Source organism: Passer domesticus, chromosome 6 (assembly GCF_036417665.1).
Source record: "Passer domesticus isolate bPasDom1 chromosome 6, bPasDom1.hap1, whole genome shotgun sequence".
In the NCBI taxonomy this organism is placed as follows: Eukaryota; Metazoa; Chordata; class Aves; order Passeriformes; family Passeridae; genus Passer; species Passer domesticus.
The window spans coordinates 21,948,926-21,970,331 of record NC_087479.1 but is presented as its reverse complement, the minus strand read 5'-3'; the positions used below and the strand labels follow the sequence as shown (position 1 = coordinate 21,970,331).

The following is a 21,406-nucleotide window of genomic DNA, read 5'->3' as shown; positions in this document are numbered from 1 at the left end:
GTTTCAGAGCCCTCTTTTGGAGCTGGCATACAGGAGCAGATGATCTGCTGGTTGGTTTGGGGGTTGATTTGTTTGTTTGTTTACCTCCTCCATCCTTCTACAGTGGCATTCCAAATGAAGAGCAGACAGCACAACAAAAAAACACTTAAGTTCCTCATGCTAATTTAATGTTTTCAATCTTTGAACCAAAAAAATAAACACCTGGGGAGGAAGGGAGGGATGAACTCCATCAATCCATACTTTTCACCCAGAGGGCACTGGAAGAGTTCCCAAGGGAAAGTGATCACAGCACCAAGCCAGATAGACATTGAGAAGTTTGGAAACCCTGAAGTTTCCAAGAAGTTTGGTGTGACTCTTTGGGACGTCCTGTGCAGGCCTAAGAGCTGGACTTCAATGTCCTTGTGGGTGCCTTCCAACTTAGCATATTCTGTGATTTCAAATTTTTGACACATGGAACCACAGTGCTGTGCTGCAACAGCGTCCTACAGCTGGAAGCAACTACTATCACCTTTAAATCTCATTATTGTTATCTTCAGATCTTGTTATTTTTCTATCAAGTTCTCATCTTATTTCAGATCCAACACTATTCCTAGCTGTAAGGGTCCCTAAGAATATCACTCTGAGATTAAACAGGTTTATTCAGAGAAAAAATATTCTAGGAATTGCTTCTTTGAGCAATCTTCTGAGTAAACAGTCAAACAACTGCAGCACTCAACCCAAAAAGGAGCAAAAGCAGCAAGTTGTTTCATTTATGGAGAAAAAAAATCCTAAACATCTCTGTTCCTGTCAAATTCAGCCTAGAACACATCCCCTCTATTGAGGGGATGCCTGATGAAGAAACTGAAGCACTAGTGGTCTCCCAGAAGCCTGAAAAGCATAGCAATTTCAACGAAAAGCACAGCCAGTCAAGGGAAGAATAAACTTCTCCCTTGGGGTGCAACACCTTAGCATAGGTGGTTTGGGAATCCATTATTTCATCACACTCTAAATGAATATTGCAACAAGTTAAGGTCATAATGAGAGCTTTGTAGCCTTCAGCTCAGGGCACAGGGACATGCAAATGCAGTGATTATGCTACTTTTAGAGCCAAGTTTTCACAGCATTGCACCTAAGCTAACAATTGGTGCCACGAGCACCAGCAGGGCTTATCTGCAATTCACATAACTTGCTCTCTGATAACACATAACTGACTCTGAACAGAAATTCAGCAGACAATTGCAACAAATTCCAGGCCTCTAAAAGGAAGCAGAAAGACGAGTTTCATCTCGCTGTTACATGAGTCAAGAGAAGTGGAGCAATAACTGTGGGTAGCCTTTGTACCATCAGGAGGCCCCTGATGAGCTGCACAGATGCTAAGACAACATGGAACAAACAACTCCAGTTTACTGCCCCTGAAATATTCCTGCAGCTGGACTCCTGTGAACATGTGTTTGAAAACCCCAAATGCTAGCAACATGTTCTAGCTGGGCAAGCTACAGAGCATGAAGCAGTACATTAGAGAGTTACCAGCCCCATTTACAGTCACTCCCAAACACAAAACATGTAAGGTAATCAACAGGCAAATCAGGCTGGACGAAAGGTTAAAGTGGTTTTCATCCTGCCTGTAAAATCCTGGAAGCATTTTGTAGATTTAACTATATTTTATGACCAGACAGCATATTAAATTGGGTATGCATAAATTGATTCTGGGGTAATAGAGAATTGTTAATCTTGACATTTGCCCATGCCTAAAACAGACCAGTAATGCTTCAGAGAGGATGTGCTACACAACACTGGTTTCCAGGAAAAGCTCAGCTGGATATATTTTAAACAAAGCCAAAACCCATGAAACCATTTCCTGGAAATCAGTACTAGCAAAGTCTGACCTTTTTCACCCTTTTGTGTTTCAACAGTGAGTGAATATTAGGTTTTCTTAGAATCATTCATATCAATGCACTGCTATAATAAATTCCATGGAATTTACCTGCCATGAGAGACAGTTGTAATTCAAGCCTGTTCAAAATTCTGCTCTGCTCTTTAAATTTGTTTGATCACTCGCAGTTTTCTAATTATGATGCAGAATAAGATTATACTATTAAGTGGCAGTTTAAGGAAGAACTTGCTTTACTGAAATAAGCTGCCCACCATAACATAGAAAAACTGAGTCTTTTCCTTGTGTTTGTTTTATTTTGGACCTAAGTTTATGTTATGCTTTTAAATGTAGACACCTTCAGAAACAAACCACAGAAAATCCACATACTTCAACTTCGTGATTTTCAGAACAGGTCCATTCAGCCCTTTACAAAATACTTCCTCACACTATGTAATTTTGTAATTTTTCACCTTTGCAATTACAAACTATTTCAAAAAGGTAAGACTAATCTTTTGGCTTGATACTTAAGAAAATCATAATAACCTAGTTGTCTCTTCAGAATTTCAATTACAAAAATGTTACTTTCCACGCAGAGGAAAGAGTCCCACAAATCTGCCAGAAAGTACCCCGGTGTAATTACAGGGCTTCTCTGATTTGCATGTATTAATAACAATAAAAAGGTGAGTTTTGAGCCTTTTCTACACACTAGTACTTGCATTCCCTTACCAAAAGGGACTGGGCTGTCATCCAACAGAGAGACTCAAATATTGGAGAAAATAATTTCAAAGCAATCCATTGAGCACACACCTCCCTCTCCACCTCCTGGACCAAAATAACCCCTGGCTCCCACCCTAGACATGCTGCGACGTGCTCTCATCAATTCATTTAAAAGCAAACAAAGCATAAAGCAGCAAAGGGTGAGGATAAGTACTGTATGTTCTAGACTTCACGTGATCACTCCTCTATTTGTCTGATATCAGAAGCAGCTCTTACAATCTAAGTGCTAGAGACACGATTTGGGGAAGTACACCAGGTTGAGATTTCTCCAACACCAGAAGTTCTTTAAACAGGATTTCCTATTTTTCATTCTTACGCAATATTCACTGGCACTTAGCTCCATCCACAGACATCCTATGTGCAAAACAAAACCAGAATACATGCATCTCCTCATGGAAGCTGTAACCAACACAGAAACTGAAAGAGTTTCAATTCAGCTGTTCAGAAGGCATACTTGTTAAGCAAATATCTTTTGGGGTAAGATGTAATGCTGAGTTAATTTATAAAAAATTCAAGGCTACATTTCTTTTAGGACTAGGATAACCTGTTGCTAACAACCTCTGTGTTTCAAGGTCCTCTGTAGCAATCTTTACTGAGAGCCCAATATCAATAATGTGTTACTGAATTAGACCTACTGCCCCCTTTTTTCACTCATTCGTGTAAGAGCAAGGACTGCTCCCACAGGAAAGGGCTGCTATAAGCAGTTCTTACACACTGATAACAGGACAAGCCTTTCACAACAGCCCTACAACAGAAATGTAACGACTACAGTACAGAGTAACTGCACCAACACTTCAGCTACTCCTTTATAATCCTCAACATCATGAATACATAGCAATATTTAAACTTTTATTCTAATGCCTTGGTAGTTTCCTGCAACTGTTTTGACTGTTCTCTGCTGTATCAACTTCTGCTTTGTGTACAGAAAAATATAAGGGTGTCATGTTTTCAAGTGTCATAAACCAAAGTAGCTCAAAAGGCATTAATGAACACATCAAGTTTCAAGCTGAGATTTAACCAGCATTTTTTAATCAGATATTTTAACTGTTAAAAGGGATCCAAGATTTTTACTTTCACATTCCAGAAGTCAGTTTTGGCAATAGTGTAAATTTAAACTGCTGTACTTTTAACCAATATGAAATGCATTTTACTCATTAAACTCCTGTAAGAATGCTTCTGTTTTAGAATTTAGTGCCCTACTATGAATCTGCTTAATTGTACCTCACAATGTTCACAGAAAGAAGCTACTGTGAGGTAATTTTAGGCACTGGTCCTTAGCTAATCTACTGTAAAAAGACATGCACTTTACTCCAGTGCCATCTCCAAAACAAGGCTCCAAAGGAGCCTTCCCTTTTTTAGTTCCTCCCTGCCACCCTTGATTATTTGTTTGCCTTATTGAGATGTCCTTTCTGGCCCTCACTATCTTCTTCTAGCCAACTGCTTGTGTGGCTGCACAGAGAATCAGAAACCAGCAACTGGAAAAGGAACTCCCTTAACATTTTATAAGCCACATTGGCTCTCCAAAGCAGTTGAGAAAAACAGTTTAAGAGAACCTGTATCAGCAAGAGTAAGACCTTTGAATACAGCTCAGTGGTAGTCACACTCTTCTAAGAGGGGTCACATTAAGAGTTCACAAGAAAATAGCTTGTGAACTTCAGTAGCTTCCTAAAAATAATTAACTCCTGTGAGGAAGATCTCTAAAAATAATTTACAAGTACTGAAAATCAGAATTATGCATTCCAGGCTAACTGCTGAAGCAGGCAAGACCTTTCACCTGGTAACAGAAGCTTTTGTGAATAGATCATAACATGAATTAATTCTTTCTAATCACTATCACTTAGCCACGAGTCAGTACCTCAAATTACTCATCAGCTAACCTGCTTGTGTTCTGGACTCCAAAATAATTTAAAATTATATAGCTCCTGCTCTGGATCTGGCCCACAAGCTTGTCTTTGCAACTGCTTCAGATAAAGAGAATTAATAACATCTCTAAATCAAAACTCAACCACCAGATCAGCATCAGAAAGCCTCCCATTGGTGTGAAACTAAAACCAGAGCCTTTCTTTAAGTACTGATGCTGCAACATGCAGCCTCTCTTCCCCAAACTCTTGTTTCTGCAGATGGGGGATCTTTCAGTACATTGATGCAACTGTTGGTGCAGCTTTGCACTGAGACAGATGAGGAAACTACTCTGAGGAAAAATAACTCAAAAGAAAGATTATTTTTTTATGACACAGCACTACTTTGTATAGTAACTGGGGCATGCAGAAGACAAAGAAAACTGCAGAAAACTTTGAACACCACTTCTCTCCAAAGAAACACTCAAGCCTCAGCCACATCACTTCCCACAGAACATTATTTCCCAGTGGTTACCTTCTGTTCCTCTCTTTCCGTTGCATTTTGACACTTCTCAATCTTCCACTGCCGCATGAAATCTCGCAGGTATCCAAAGAGAGTGAGAACACCGTAGCCTACATAGGTCAGCACAGCAACCAGCATTGGTGTTTCTTCAAAAGCTTCATTGAAAGGCCTTTTGTATAATCCTCCATTGTGCACGATATGATTTATCTACAGTAAAAATTTAAAGAGAGGTAGTTGAGGTATTAATTGAAAAAAGGCAGCTAGACATTTCAGAGGAGTCCCCAGCCCTGTGGTCAGCTACAGGCTCTGCATCCCCCACCACTCAGCAACAACTGCTTCCAGCTAAGTTCAGCCATTACTAATAAACACTGCCAGCCTCCATACATGAAGCTGCCAAATTGCTGATATAACCCAAGTCACAGTTACCAATCTAGGGCAGTTTAATCTAACATCTCATTAAAACTATTTAGTTTGCAAAGCTACATACAGAGCACTGCTTACATCTAGGCAAACCAAAATCAAAAAAGTGCCTTCACCAAGAGGGCACAAGAGACAGAACAGCGATGTGTCCCAGGATTACCACAGAAAAAAACAAAACAGAAAGTAATAGTTTTATTGATCTAAACAATATATTCTCAGACCTGGAAGCCCATATTAGTGTAACAAAACAATCACAATCTACATGTTTCTGTAGCTGTTAGCCTAAAGATGCTGACATAAACACTGTTCTCATCCATGAGGCGGACATGACACCACAGACAAAAAAGTCATTGTATACAGAGTCTCAACACGGCACATATGTCAGCATACAGAACAAAGAATGGCTTTCTGCATAAAATCCACAGTAAAAGTAATCTTGCTACTTACATGTCATCTGAAGGTAGGAGATTTACTAGCTGCCTAGTGCTTACAGCATGTCTGTCTCAAGTACAATTACTAGAATATACAATATTTCTAACTATTACAGAAAAACTTCAAAGCTACAGGAAAAATGCTCACCCAATATTAACACTGGGGTAAAAGATAATGGTTTTAACTACACTACTTTTTCAAATTGTTAAGTTAAAGATCAGATCTCACAAGTTAATGAACAAAAACATAGAAATCTATCCATTAGATGCAAATAGATATCTGCATGGCTAAGTTATAGAATGGCTGCACTATAATAGAATAGCTACATACGAAAGAACACTCTATAAGACATAAATCCCCTTTGTGTAGCATCAAATATATATAAAATTAAGAAATTTATTTCTTAAAATGTACTAATCAAAAAACTTCATCACCTAGGAAAGAGACTGAACCTAAAAAAAACCCCAAAAAACAAACAATGGCAAATAATTCCAGAGTGGTGTGGGCCAGCAGACAGAATAAAACCAGTTATTTACCTATGTCACTCATGTTACCATATGGGAAAGCAAGGTAGAATCGTACTAACCTCTACAACAGTTGATTAATCAATAAGGCACACATACTTGCTGGCATCACCAGACACTGAATTATTTTGAAGTGATACCTGCTCATCTCAGGTGGTAGAGCAAGTCTGTATTTCAAGTCTGTCATTAATATTGTGAAAGCAATTTTTCAGAAGCAAGGGGCTGTTCTTAGCATAGCTATGCAGTCACCAAGTACAAGCCACAACAGCACCTTCCCTCCTGATAGTAATTTCTACCTCTTCCCTTCCTCTGAAACAGTTTCAAGCAAAGCAAATCCTTCATTTGGTCACAATAGTTGGGGGGGGGGGACGGGGGGGACGGACGGACGACTTAAGAATAGGTCTATGTATGGAAACAAAATAGCAAAGACAGAGTAGGAACTTCTCTTTTAGCAGCAGCACTTAAAGACAGATGCAGGTAACCAGCTTGCAGTGCTTTGAGGCCAGGTTTAATACTGAAGTATTATTTTAAAAACACATCACATACAGCGGTGGCTTAAGGTAGAAAATGACCACAGCTTTGGCACAAGTGTAGGAACACTTGCTTACCACACTGCAGCTCAAGTGCTGGCAATTTAAGGCTTTAATGCAGGCCAAAGGTTCACACACCATTCCCTTCATGAATGAGGCCAGCCAAAGAAACTGCCCCTGCCTCACTCACTCCCACTCTGAGCCATCTGCACCAGCCTCCAGCTAGCACAACCAAAGCAACCAAATCTGATTATCAGCATAGCATCCCTTCAACACTGAACCGATCCGTGCTGGAAATATAATCGTTTGCAGACGGTTATTCATTAGACCTGAATAGTCTTCACTGCTCCACAAAGTCATTCGATAGAGCTCAGCAAACAAGAGGCAGCAGCTTTTGGAGAGAGAGGAGGGGCAGCAGCACCATGACAATCACAGAATCAGTGAGCCAACACTGCAAAGGAAAAACCGAGAGAGCCACCTACCTCTTCCCTATTACTCTCAGAACTGCTTAACTGTATCACTATGGCTCCTGTACACAAAACTATATAATTTTGTTGCATCCAGATACAAGAAAGATCATGCACCAAAGCTCCAACAATCACAGTTTCACAGCTTGGGGAATTACAAGCTGAAGTTTGCATCCTCACACTGTCAGATCAGGCTGTGAAGAGCACTGTTCAGGCACACTACATACCTGCCACCGTGCCTGCCTACCAGCAGCTGATTTCTGGATAAGCAGATAGAAAACTGGTAGTAACTACTTTGCAAATTACCTAGTATTGAATAACTAGAGATAACATCAAAGCTTCTAATGTCTTTCCCAGGTAATTGGAAGTTCATCTGGAAGAGATGAAAGGCTACATCCTAAGATAATGGATCTGAGGTTACCAAACACCAAAAAGTAGTTACTGAAAAAAAACCCAAGAGACTCAAATCTATACGCAAACTTAGTCACAGTAAAAATATAGCAATTTTTGCCAGGTCTTTGGAGGTGCCTGTGCTTGTAACAAATGCTAAAACTAAAAAAAAAACTATTCAATGTGGTCAATCCCAATATTTCACTAAGAAAGGCTTTTCAGGAATTACCTGTATTGATCCAACAATACTCCAATCAATTTCGCCTCTCAGTTTTCTTCCACCAGTGTGCTAATACATCCTTAAATTTGTGTGTCAGCTATGATATCAGCTGACAAGCTTGTTACCCCAGCTGAATAAAAAAAAAGACTGAACACAATTCCACAAACTCTTCATGGAGCATATGACCGTAAAAAAACTCTAGAATTTGACTACAGAAGAGACATTTGTAGTCACATTAAATACAAGCCTATTTGTTTTTCCAAGAATGCCTTATGAATCCACATATAAGCCTTCAAATGAAGACTTACATGCTGCAAGCTCCAAAGCTGCTGCAAAAGAACAGCAATTTCAATTCCAGAAACCAAGAAAGAAGGTGGCTACAGTTCAGTGCCTAATTTCCTTTTATCAGGAAGAGAAAAAAGGCGTGGAAGATTAAGACTTTTATGATTTCAACAAGCTTTCTGATCATAAAGTGAGCCATGACCTTTGAAGCAGAATACACGGCGTATCCAAGTACGAAGAACAGTCAGAGTTCACTTAAACACATGGATCAAAAAAATGATGTGCATGCTCACCTACAACTCTCTTTCCTGTACTGTGCAGAGTACGTGTATGCAGAAGAGCACCATCACATTAAGGAACTCGGCTGCAGGAGAACCAGAGAGCACAACTCAGCTGCTTACAGAGGACAGCAAAGAACCAGCCACAAGTAATGCTTGTGTTGGGCCCAACTCTTGGTGAAACACAGCACACGAAACAGTATTGTAGCAGTTACTGAGCAGCAGCAGCATCACACAGCTGCTGCTAGAAAGGACTACACTGGTCTAAGCAGAACATACGAGGGTCTGATGCTGATCACAGAATGTACTGAGTTGGACCCACAAGGATCATTGAGCACAATCCCTGGCCCTGCACAGCACAACTCCAGGAGTCATCTCCTATTTGAGGGAGCTGTCCAAGAGCTTCTTGAACTCTGTCGGGCTTGGTGCTGTGACCACTTCCCTGAATCACTGTTCCAGTACCTAGGTAAAGAACATTTTCCAAATATCCCACCAAACCTGCCCCTGAACACCTTCATGCCCTTCCCTTGGATCCTGTCACTGATCACCAGAAAGAAGCGATTAGTGCCTGCCCCTCCTCTTCTCCTGGTGATGATGTTGCAACTGCAATGAGGTGTGCCCTCAGGCTCCTCTTCTCCAGGCTGAACAGACCAAGTGACTCTTCAGAAAGCTTTCCTTCGAGATCCTTTCACCATTTCTGTAGCCCCCCTTTGGATGCTCTCTATATCTTTTGTGGGTGAGAAGACAAAAGCCATGTGCAAACACAGGAACATTTGCAGATGCTGCTGCAGACAACAAACAGGATTTATCACAGGACTCTGGGTAACACCTTGCATGGCAGGCATGTACTTTAGGGAGAGAAGATGCTACAAGTGCAGTATGTGCTGCACAAGTACGAGAGCAGTGCTTGGTGACTGCTTACTGCTGCTACCCCGGGGAAGGACAGCACTCTGTATTAGAGACCATTTCATTTCATGCTAACAGGAAGAACAAATTCAGAACCTGGCAGACTTAATGTAAACACATTAAAAAGATTATTTATGCTGGAACACAACTTTGCTAAATTCTTATTAAAATTTAGTAGCTTCTCATTGCCACATACCACACATGCTGCAGAAATTTTACTAGCAGGTTTACTGCTTCTATTTTTAGAAACACACTGTGAAAGACCACATCCATGAGTGTGCCTCCGTATGCAAAAGTGGCCACATTCATTACAAAGGATTGAGGAAATCAGCACTACAGAATTCACAGCAGTGAGAATTCCATGAAAGGAGCTGCTCTAAAATGTTAGATACCCTGTGGTAATTTTACTGTTGCCTCTAGCCCTTTTCCTTGCACTTCTTTGCTTAGACTTCAAATCTCAGACTGTGCAAGGGTAAAAAGACCAAGTATTTACTGCCAAAGTTAGAATTAACTTGTTTGAATCACATTTTAAGTTTAAAAAAACCCCACAGGAGATAACTTGTTTCATAAAACAGCCTTTAAGAGTATATTTCTAATTAAAGGTTTGTTCTTCTTGACAGGTATTATCAAATATTTTTATTTACAATTAGTTAGTCACAACAAATTTGACAGTCCTTGTTTAAGATGCACTTACCACAGCTACAAAAAGTGTAAATCTTCATAACAATTAAAAGTTGTTTGGCCCCCCATTAGCAAGTAAATGATGCAATTAAACTTGGGTTTTTTTGTTTGCTACATATAGGTGACAATTTGAATTCTACTGGGAATATATTATTTTTCTTAATTTTTTTTTATTTAAGAAAACATTTAAACTTTTAATTTTTTTTATTTAAAATAATTTTAAAATTCTTTACCTTAAATTACCTTAAACCTTACATGTAACTTTATCTATTATGTTCAGTAGATTTCAGGCACACAGAATACTAAACATGATTTACAATACAGATTTCCAAAGACAGAACAGGTCTGCAGTGCTTCCCCAACAAGTCAATCTCCAGGCTCTCAGATACCTCTGAAAGCATTTCCTGACATATTTTAGAATCTGCTCTCATTTTTATAGACATTAAACCTCATTACTTCCTAAACTTTCCAACCCTTTCTCAACTGTAAGTATTCTTTAAAACTATATTTTTGAACTAAAAACAGTTATTTTGCTAGGATTCATTCCTTAATGATGGCAAAACAAAAAACTGGAAACCTCACTTAAGATGGGCCAATGCTTCATGTTCCACCTAGCGAAATTGAAGTCAATAGATAACTTAGATAAAGCTTTTGTCCCCCCAACAAATTGAACACATGAAATTTAGAAAAAAATTATTTTTGTTGTACAATTAAGACAGAAAAATACAACATATCACTCAAGTAAATACAGTAAAAATAACTTGTATACATCTGTAACAATTTCTTAAGAGCATTTAAGGCTTATCACCAGCTAAATTGGAACTGGCAGTCCAAATACAATCAATAGATTCAACACTTCACCCAAACTATTTTCTCAGTAGCACATACTGAAATCTAAGAGAAGCCCATAATATTAGCAGCTACATGGGCATTTGTTTTCATATCAGCACAGACACACCAATTCTCAACAAGCACAACACCAGCACAACACCTACTAATTTAATATGATGACCTCAAATATTCATTTAGCCAGGGAAAATGTTGAGTAGCTGTTCCTTCCACAAAGGCTTACAGTCTTTTATAACTCAATTTGGTAGTAGAGAAAGATTGTTGTGCATAGGTACACTTTCTCAAAAATAGAGGAGTTTTGTCAATTAAAATATCTGAACAAGGCTGCAGTCTTTTCTAGATCACACAACTTTCTTCTCACTTCAGTTTGACGTTACTGGCACAATAAATACAGTCAATCATCAAACCAAACAAGAGTTGCAAAGTAGTAATTGCTTTCCTCAGGTCTGATGTAAGCCTCAGAGTACCTGCTATAAGCCCTAAGGCACACATCTTTACACGGGTTCGGGGATTAAATGCTGATGTCCAAACCCGGACAAACTCCCCTGCAGTCCATGAGATCACCTCTGTAACCATGGAATAACTAGGGTTGGAAGGGACCTCCACAGTGCCCAAGCCCCAACTCAAAGCAGGGCTAATTACAAGAGGTTGTCAAGGACCGTGTCCAACCATCTTGAACTTCCTGAACTCCTTCATGGGTGGAGATTCCACGACCTCTTTGGGAAACTTCTTCCAGTATATCCTTGTGGGAAAAATTATTTTCCTTACGTGCAATCAAAATTTCCTGTTCCTCCAGATTACAAGTGTTGCCTTTCCTACTATTGCCACACACTTCCAACAGTCTGGCCCCGTTTTCTCTATATCCTGCAGCCAGCTAGTTAACTGATGTTGAGCAAACCCAGCTCTCACAACCTCTTCATTTCTTGGGAACCTCCACTGGATTCACAGATTGATGTGGTTATGTCAGCAACCTTCTGAGAAGCTCAAAACTGGACACCATTTGCAAGATGCAGTTTCCCAAATGCTGAGTAAGGGGGAACAACCACTTCTTCAAGAAGTTAATGAGATTTATATTATCAGGATCTTTTTTTTCCCCATCAGAATTACTTGAATTTTAAATTTGCACACAGATGTGAAAAAACCTCACAATTCTGTACTCCAATTCCATTTTACACGAGTGGATAGGGTATTTATTTAATAGATTTATCTTATCCTGACTTTCATCTGAAACATGATTCACGTCACTGCTACCACTAAATCACTTGTAGCAAGAAGAACTTGCAGTATCTGCTGCAGTCATCTCAAGTGTGCTCTCCAAAAGAAACTACACTAACCTGAATTCCAGCAAAAGCATCTTAGAAATCAGGATGAAGCCATTGTTCCCCTGCATCCTGAAGCAATCCCACAAGATGAACCTATAAGCACTTTGTGCTATTTAAGAAGAGCAAGCAAAAATCACAAGGCTACACAAACTGTTTTCTGTATATCCACATCAAAACTTCTAGGAAATAAATATCTATGCTGGCCATTTTAATAGCTGTTAGAAGTCTTAAAGGAATGCAAATCCCAGTCCTCCCACTTTTTTCAACCAAACTATTCCTTGTCTTCCTGAGGAAGCAGTACAAGACCTTGTAAACAAAGGCATGTATGTTATCTGGAAGTTGATATAGGATGGCATTTGAAAACCTTCTAGAAACACCAGGGAAATTAAAATGTGTTTATATAATTCCAGCTCCTATCTAACTGACTTGGAGATACTGTACATAACAGAAATTAAGAACTTGATATCTAAAACCTCTATTCCAATTTTATTTTTTTAGGTTGAGACTACTTCTTCTTTAACTTCTAAAAGCACAACAGAACCATTCCAATGTGAGAAGTTCAATTAAGAAGTTAAAAAAATCACATTAGTAAGAATTTGTTCACAATAATAGGTGGATTCAAATAAATTATCTTGGAAAATAAGGGCATCTTTTCCCATTAAAGATGTCCCAATCTCCCTATTCTAAGCAAGAAAACTCTTTTCAGATGCAGCATTAGAAAACCATCAGTCATTTGCAAAGCATTCCAATGGAGAAATACATTCCAGTTTAAAATTGCACTGCAGAAAGAAAAAGCAATTTTCCCCCATTTGTTATTCCCACAAGTGTCTTGCTAGCTCCTAAACACCATTTTTATATTGAACTCGACACTCTCCCCAAAACAGAAGAAGGGCATAAAAAACAGAATCGTGCACAACTTGAAGAGATAACTTCACATCTCTTTCACTAAGATTTGCTCTCTCATATCTATGTTCAACTCCTCACATCATGACAAATACCCTTTGAGAACTCAGGCTTTTATCTTACATACTGCAGTATTACACCAGGGTTCTAAATCAATTTTAACTCCATCCATAAATTATTATACTTTCTAACCATTAACTCCCTTAACTGTATACAGTCAGAAAAAAGACACTTTTCTCTAACATTCCACAAGTTTTAATTTCTATATTTTTATTCAACCTCTTTTAATTAAGATCTTCATAATGAGATTGAAATTCTGTGAATGCAACAATCTGTAAACAGATTAACTTCAAGCAGGAGCCAAGTAATTTGAACATAAGATAACTCAGGAAAGCCAAGAGCTCCTATTTACCTTAGTATTTCAGTAGAATGTTTTTACTGTGCTCGATCCCTAGCTTCAAATGGTCACTTTCCCAGTCACTGATGATATTTCATTAATCACCAAGGTAGCCAGAGTCTGTTACTGCACAGTTCTAGTAGGCAGCAAGCTTCTCCTCTCCACTTACCAAAGAGATTTAGCAGTTCAGAAGGAGACAAATTGAAATTTGAAAATTAAGTGACCAATTTCACCCTCTTCTGTGCATGCTGGAGTAACAGTAAAGAACCTATTCTATGTCAAATACCACCCTTAGTGGAGGGAGTATCATAAGGAAACATTTTTTTTTAAGAATAAAAACCCCCAAAACAACATAAACAAACAAATCAAGAATTAAGAAACCCCCAAACTGACATAGATAACCTGAGCAGAAACGTCCTAGGGGCTCTCCTTTTTTTCACAGTTAAAAGTGGGTAAAGCTTTCCTGCACTATCAAGCCCTACTGGGGACATGGTAATGCACTATCCTGTCTCTAAGCTCTTCCCTCAGAAGCTCCAGGGTTTTCCATATAAATTGTCAATGACTGCAACACTTCTTTAAACTGATGGTTTTCCTTTCCTCTCCTCTTCCCCTCACTTCAGCTAGATCTCATTGTACCTTATTTCTCGCACAAAACCCGTGAAAAGCCGTCTTGAAAAAGTTCTTTTCTCGTCCTTACTTTTCTGTTTGTTTTTTTTCCCTACTAAATAACAATCGCATTCTTTTGTGCAAGCTGCCTCCTTTTTGGTACTTGCTTACAGCTGCAGATTCTCAAGTGCTGTATGTGGTAAGTGTGTAGTATGTACATACACAGCAAATATATTCAACATAACGTGAGCATTCACATGTTTCCCTTCTTCCATAGAAAGGCTCAAAAAACAAAATTGAAAAGGCAAAAGACCCATCAAGTAGCCAAATCTGTGATGTATCAGCAAACACATCTTTTGGCAGCTTACCACCACGGATGCTATCTGAGAAAGCTGGACATAATTAGTTCCCCTAAACAATTGCTTCTTCCAGTCCAGTTCTAACATTCAGACCCTCACTTTGAAAGTTAGCATAGAGCTAGCCCACATAAAATTATGAAGAAAAAATGTAATAATCCTAATTATAAATCTGTTTGACCAGCAAGCAGCTGCCAGAAAGATCTCAAACTTTCCTACACTCTTATAGCTCACACTGCTGCCTACACTTTGGATTTTTGGTAAGATTTCTCTTGACCACTTCTCCAGTGAACCCTGACCCACTTTAGAAATAGTTATCTCAAATGCCTCAGGTCTCCAAAACATATCTGAGCATAGTATCATGTGCAAGCTACTAAGTGAATAGAACATCTCATAAACCAGAAAGGTTTTTAAAGCTCCCTCAGTTTGAAATCTAAGTTTTTTCCCATTCACACGCTGCATCACCCATGTTTTCCAGATACCCAGGTAAGTAAAGCCCTGGAGGAAAATGCTTCCCTACCTCACTTTCTGTTCTTCTTCTGAAGAAGAACATACCTGTATTCAGATATTCTTCTTCAGAAAGCATAGGGTGGGGAAAACTTTCACTTTGTGAAGAACACTCTCCAGCACCACACTTTGTCTTACCACAAAGATTTACATGTAAGGTTTTATAGCCAGCATTGCTTGGTGTTTGCAAGGCAAGACTACCAAAGCCACTGCTCCCCAAACCAGTACAAGCTGACACTGCTCCAAATGGAGACACTGTACCTCCCTCCATTTGTTCACTTCCAGTTTTGTGCTGTATCTCCCAAAGGCCGGGGCAGGACTGCGAGCATGCATCCAGTCAAAGAAATACAGGAAGTATCCTCAGGTACAGATAACTCAGGGAAAAAAAGTTTCGTTTTACCCTGCATCAGTTCTCAATCCAGTTCACACAGTGAGTGCACAAGCCTACACTGAAACAGGAGGGACAGCAGAGGACCGAAAAACAGAAGCAGCAGGAGAGATGATGACAGAGGAAGGCTCTCCTCAAGCAGCTCGAGGTGTTCAAGGAAACACAAGCTATCGCTTTCTGCTGAGGCTGACTGCATGACAACCCTGAAGTTCTTTACACTACAACACAAAACTTGAGTTTTGCACGAAACAAGTGCAGTCTGCAAGCACAAACGCACCACGGGGTGTTAACAGAGCCGGACGGGCAGCGCAGCCTCAGCCTCCAGCTCTGGAGGGAAGCCCCGCTCAAGGCTGCGCGCACCCGCCGCCCCGCGCCGCGCCTGCAGCCACGAGCAGGGTGAAGGGCTGCCAAAGCCTCTTCTCCTAAACCGCACACCCGCGGTGCCACGGCGAGGTTTAAGTCCGCAGCTGTGGCCCGGCGATACCTTGCAGTAAAGTTACAGCCGTGACTCGAGAGACAGTCCTTCCCCTCGCCGCCAGCGCGGTGAGCGGCACCCCCGGGCGCTGCCCTCCCTCCCCAGGCGAGGGCCGACGACACAAACCACACCACCGGGTTCCGCCGACAGCCCTCACAGCCACACCTCGGTGCCTTCCGGGGCCCCGCCGCCGCGCCCCCCGCCCGCCGCCGCCGCCGCGCCCCCCGTCCCCGCGCACACCTGGGTGCCGGGCGGGCCGCGCACGAAGCCGTTGCGGAGCGCGCCGTGGGCGCCGCCGCAGCCGTTGGCGCGGGGCCGCTCGGGCCGCTCCATCGCGCCGGCCCCGCCGCGCCCGCTCCGCCGCCCCCGCCCGGCCCGGCCGCGCCGCACCGGAAGCGCGGCCCGCGCTCCCCCAATCGCCGGCGCGGGCGTCACGCGGGGGGCCGGGCCCCGCCGGGCCGCGCCGACGCGCGTGAGAGGCGGGCGGGCGGGGCCCAATGAGAGCCCGCGCGGCGCCCGGGTGGGCGGGGAGCAAGGAGAAGGGAGGAGCCCCCCAATGGCGAAGCGGAACGCCGCTGGGGAGGCGGAGACAGAGGGTGAGCATTGCCCAATCGGTTGGCAGGGATGGGACGGGGCGCGAAGGGAAGGGGAATAACCAGCCAATCACAGCGCGGGGCCGAGGGAGGGGCGCGGGAGAGGAGCAGCGGCCGTCAATGGCGGAGGGAGGAGTGGGGGGGCTGAGGCGGCAGCCAATGGGCGGCGCGGGCGCGGCCAGGGAAGGGGCGCGGGGCTGTGGGGAGCTGCCCGGAGCTGCCCCGCCCGCCCCGTTCCGCCCCGGGAGGCTCCGCGGCGCCCGTGAGCGCGTTCCCGGCCGCGGCGGGGAGGGGGCCGGAGCCAGCGCGGCGCGGGTCGGTGCTGCTGCCACCACCGCGGTCACCATGCCCGCCGGGAAACCGGCAGTCAGCCTCGGGCACGCCGGTGGCTGGAGCGGGGAGAGGGCCGGATGGGGTGAGGCAGCGGGCAGCCCCTCGCTGGCTCGCGTTGAGGGAGCTGATGGACGAAGCGGTTCCTGCGAGACCGGGAGGGCTGTCCCGGCCGCCTTGGGCTGTGTCCTAGTGAAGTCATCCGACGGAGAGCCGCGGGTGAGCGCTCCAGAAAGCGTTTAGGGCATCAGGCGCAGTTACTGTCATGCCTTTGCCTCAGCTCGGGAGAGATGAATCCTGGCCGGAGGCCACCAGGACGCCGAAGGCCCTTGCAGGGCACGCTGCAGACCAGCCTTGGGCAGAGCTTAATTCCCGCAGGGTTTACACTTGGCTGAAGACTGGCGTGAGCCTGGCCGCCCTGCTGGGCTGTATCGCCCCGGCTGTTCGCTCTGCCCACGGCTCTGTTTAAAAACCCCGCTAGGTTTGTGTACAAACGTGGTTTCCAGCAAGGTTTGAAAAGATGTACTTCGTTCAAAGACCAGGTAAACGAAATGCTAAACCAAGTAAATATGTTTAGTTCGGGAGTGAGTGTTGCCAACCTCAGCGCAGTTTGAGTGACCAGGCATCAGGCAGACAAGGCCAGAAGGAAACCACGAAGTGTCTGTACTTGTGCACTATTAAACACCTGCATGCGTCCTGGTGAGGGAGTAGGGAGCGGTTCCCAAGCTGTACAGTGTTAATCGGCAGAAAGTAAACAGTCTGACACATTTAATCACACTGGAAAGATGGAAGAGTGACCTTTGATTTCTCCAGTGTAATTTAGAGGGAAGGGCTCTGGTTTTTCTTTGCACTTTGCAACAGGGGGAAAACAAAATGAAGAGTTACCAGGTTTGAGCATATGAATTCAAGAGAATGGTCTCATCCCTTTCTCTCTGATTTACTAGTATTGATAATTATTTTCATGTATTATAGTCACATCTTGAAGCCTTTGTCATGGATCTTACTGCAAATTTGATATGCACATGCAGTACCTAACAAGTGAATTAACTTCTGTGAAAGACAGTAATTTTTCTTCCCTCAGGAAGACAGGAAAGCTTCACAGCCTGGTTTCAGCCTATTTGTAGGCAGCAGTGTGTTTCCAGTGTGCTTCATGTCTCCATGTCCCCTTTGGACAAGAGGGCTTTTTGTAATGAGGGTACAAACTCAGCCTCAGCAGTACCAAGTGCAGGGTGGGTGTTTGACCTTGTTCCTCTTGTTGCTGTCTGTGGCCACTGCCACATCTGGACTGCCACTGAAGCAGGTGTGCCTCAGCAATAAGCTTTCTTCACCTGGTTTTGACGTGCAGTGAGAGAGCCACCAGCTCAGATGGGCTGGGCCATGTCCCATCTCTTGTCCTGCAGGCTGGGACCACGGGGGAGACTGGTGTTACTAGGGAGGACCTTGGGATCAAAGCAGCAGCACCCCTGCTTAGCACTTGAGTACTTGTGCAAGTGGACTGGCTTTGGTGTAGGTGCCGTGAGGAGCACTGGTGGGGAAGAGGCACAGGTCATTTATTTCTGGATGAGCAGGGGAGGGCTTTTGCAGAGCTGAAGTCATCTATGAGGAAAATAATAAATATCATTTAAAAAATGAGCAAAAAAGAGAAGTGTATTAGGAGGCTACGTACTGTAGACTTCCTGAAGTATTTGTTCCCCTGTTGCCATAGTTGGCTATAAGCATTTTCCTCCTGTCTCCTCTCCCTTTGAACAGAACAGATTGAATTGTACTGATTAGTTTTTGCCAGAGGGTGCAAATGGTCCATCAGTCTACACTCACAAGGCATATGTAGGGCAGCACCCTCCACTCCCTGCCTGCCCACCTGCACAGGGATGAGTTTCACCTGCTAATGCTTTACTTCTAGAGAGGATAAGCAGCTTCACCTGCCAGGCACAGAATCTCACTGCTGTATCTGTTAAAGCACAAACCCTTTTCACCTAGAGACTGGTCACTTCATCTGTCCTTGAACCCAACTAACGTGAACTCTTAGAATGTTATTGTTTCAGTTTTGGTTTGGAAATGTAAATAGCATTAAAGGACCTACTGTTTAGCTCATGCAGGACTATAGAGCAGCTGCAGTGCTCCCCTGCAGAGAGGAACCTCACCCTGCCCTGAGCATGGGGCCAGCATAGCCTGGTGTTTTAGGGGCATCTGGTCCCTTCCAGCACAGTGCAGGGGACACAGGAGGCCATGCTCACACTGGGGCTGCATGGCAGAAAAGTCCAGGATATCCATGGAGACAAGTCACAGCATAGGGATGCCATCCCAAGGCACAGCTACTGCCACAGGCAGCACCAAACAAAACCCACAGAGCTCCTGGAATCACCTGCAGAGAACTCTGTATGGCTCTGTGGAGTGCACAGGACACCTGTGTACACAGGTGGCTGCAGCTTGTGCCTCTGGACTAGGCAGTTGCAAAACAGGGAAACCAAAAGTAATCTGAAGAGCAAATTCCAGTCTTAAATTACATTTTAAGTCTCAAGGATACTATTCCAGTGAACTGGCAGAGCAAGCTGTCTTACTCTGCCAGCTGAACAATACCAATATCACCCAACATGGGTGTCAAAAAAAGGCAGAGATCCTGACCATAGTTTACAACCATGGGACTGTTTTTGCTGTAGAGGGGGGAGAAAAATGAGTCATCACTTGGCTCATAGAAGCCTCCTCATTATTTGAGGTCAAATTCCTGACATGTTCATGTTTGAGTTTGAGATGGAGGTGTTAGGAATGAATGCACCAGGGAGCCCTGAACACCAGGCATGGATCAGAGAGATGAGCTGTGAACTTTGGAGACTGCAGAAGGGCAAGTTCCAGAAGGAGCAATTGGGCAGCAGGCTTGAACTGAAGTTTGTGAGCTCTGAGAGAGAGCCCACTCAGAGGGAGATTGCTGGTCACAGCCCACTGCAGTCCTGGAGAGCTCAAAGGCTCTCACTTAGGACTGAGCTTTGTAGGGTTACAAAAGAGTTGACTTTAGCCATGGTAACTTTCTATCCTGCCTGCAATTCCAGTTGTTTTTGCTATCAAGCTTTCAAAGAAAAAATACACTTGGGTTGTTATTCAGGCAAGAAAGGTAAGTTTCCAAGGCTGTTTGTTGAAAAGCAGGAGCTGCTTAGACAACTTGCGTTTCTGGAAGCAGACAGTGTTTCTGATGGGCTCAAGAGGAGCTGAGCCCAGGTGCTGTTCATCAAGGCTGAGGCCTGACAAGCATTTCTTACACTGTAGTGCATCCAGAGGTGGGGAGGAAGGGAGCATGCACCACCAAACCTTTTTTCAGGCCATTCCAAAGAGGTGTTTTTCTCGAGGCTTTAGTCAGGGCTGACTACCAAGATTGTCCTAGCTTTTTTTGGAGCCTCCTATGCTTTACCTGCTTTCACTCATGTTCCCTGTCTCCAAGACTTCTGTACAAAACAGTAATTACTTAGCAACTGTCATATCTGTTCCCACCCTCGTTGGTTCAATTTTGTGGATATTTGGCTCTCCTTTGGGCAGTGACTCGTGCAGTGTTTTGGAATGGAGATGGCTGTTTCTCTGCAATGGAACCAGACTGTATCTTATAGCCAACTTAAGACCAGCAGTAACGTCTGTCTGTTTTCACTGCATTTCACCAAGCTGTGGAACAATGATTGGGGTAATATCAGAGGAAAGGAGCTTATATTCACAGCCTAATAGAGGTTATAACAGTAAGGAAATTATAGAGTAAAACACAGTTGCTGCTCTCTGGATGGAATGTGGTTGGTGTGCTCAAAACCTATTCCACGACGATTCCCCACACCCACAGTCTGCAACCACAGCACCTGCTAAGGGGGATGAAGCAGAGGGTGGAGTGGAGACACCTCATTTGGGCTCTGTTGAAATCCTTGCAAGGAGGGGAACTCAGTAGCACTTTGCAGCTGAGAAACTGCAAAAAACCTGTCAGCCAAGGGAGACAGGAGATGTCCTGCTGCTGAGCCAACAGCTGTGGTGAAATCATGCTCCTTGTATGAACTTGGTCCATTATAGCCTAATTGTAACAACACACACCTCCACCCCAAAGTACAACCACCTCTCATTGGGCATGTGCTCTGTATTTTTGACTGTATGTTTAAAAACAAAGTGAGAGAATTTTACACCAATCAGTAACAAAGGTATTGTATGACTGCAGTCACCCAAGCTCCACCAAAATGTAGAGAATTAGTATAGAAGTAAGTTGAGAGTGAAGGAAGTTAGGGAAGACTCCATCATAGCTACCAGCTGATAGGCTGAACCTGTCTTCTCCCCTGTGGAAACACCAATTGGGTAAGAATCTAACTCTGCATGCTGAATATTTTACTGGGGATTAGAGCTTGTCTGTGCATTGCTTTGAATACGTTTTTGCAGTCAGATAATATCACCAGCACTCATCAAACTTTAGCCTGTCACAGTTTTATGTGAATAAAGCGTTATTCCATAAGCTGTGAGAGTCCTTTGTGGGCACTGGAGGTCGCCAGCAGTGGATATTGTACTCAAATAAAGAGAAAGACCCACTGGGTGGTCTCCCTTGTGCTG

General features: G+C 43.2%; 1 protein-coding gene and 2 long non-coding RNA genes across 26 annotated transcripts in view; 2 read left to right on the top strand and 1 right to left on the bottom strand.

The window, feature by feature from the left end:
* Positions 1–16,318, bottom strand: part of SPTLC2 (serine palmitoyltransferase long chain base subunit 2) — a 78,126-nt gene extending 61,808 nt beyond the window's left edge. For 12 of the 16 annotated variants that reach the window (XR_010364381.1, XR_010364382.1, XR_010364379.1 and 9 more), the window contains exons 1-2: positions 16,164–16,318; positions 5,003–5,197 (exon numbers count right to left, since the gene is read on the bottom strand). Coding sequence is in view for 5 of the 16 variants with exons in the window: in XM_064423735.1 (XP_064279805.1) it covers positions 5,003–5,197; positions 16,164–16,256 (288 nt within the window). In the remaining 11 variants the exon portion in view is untranslated. The other 4 variants (XM_064423739.1, XM_064423737.1, XM_064423738.1 and 1 more) reach the window with 4 other exon arrangements.
* LOC135302808 (uncharacterized) lies at positions 1,033–9,487 on the top strand. Its single transcript, XR_010364393.1, has 4 exons — positions 1,033–1,303; positions 2,260–2,350; positions 2,446–2,532; positions 7,721–9,487. It is a non-coding gene; the product is annotated as an uncharacterized LOC135302808 (long non-coding RNA).
* A 97-nt stretch (positions 16,319–16,415) lies between the features above and the next one.
* The window catches only part of LOC135302802 (uncharacterized), a 30,092-nt gene continuing 25,101 nt past the window's right edge, over positions 16,416–21,406 (top strand). For 8 of the 9 annotated variants that reach the window (XR_010364368.1, XR_010364366.1, XR_010364371.1 and 5 more), the window contains exon 1: positions 16,416–16,519. This is a non-coding gene — a long non-coding RNA (uncharacterized LOC135302802). Of the gene's footprint in view, positions 16,520–19,003; positions 21,158–21,406 lie in introns of those variants that run through there. The other variant, XR_010364373.1, reaches the window with a different exon arrangement.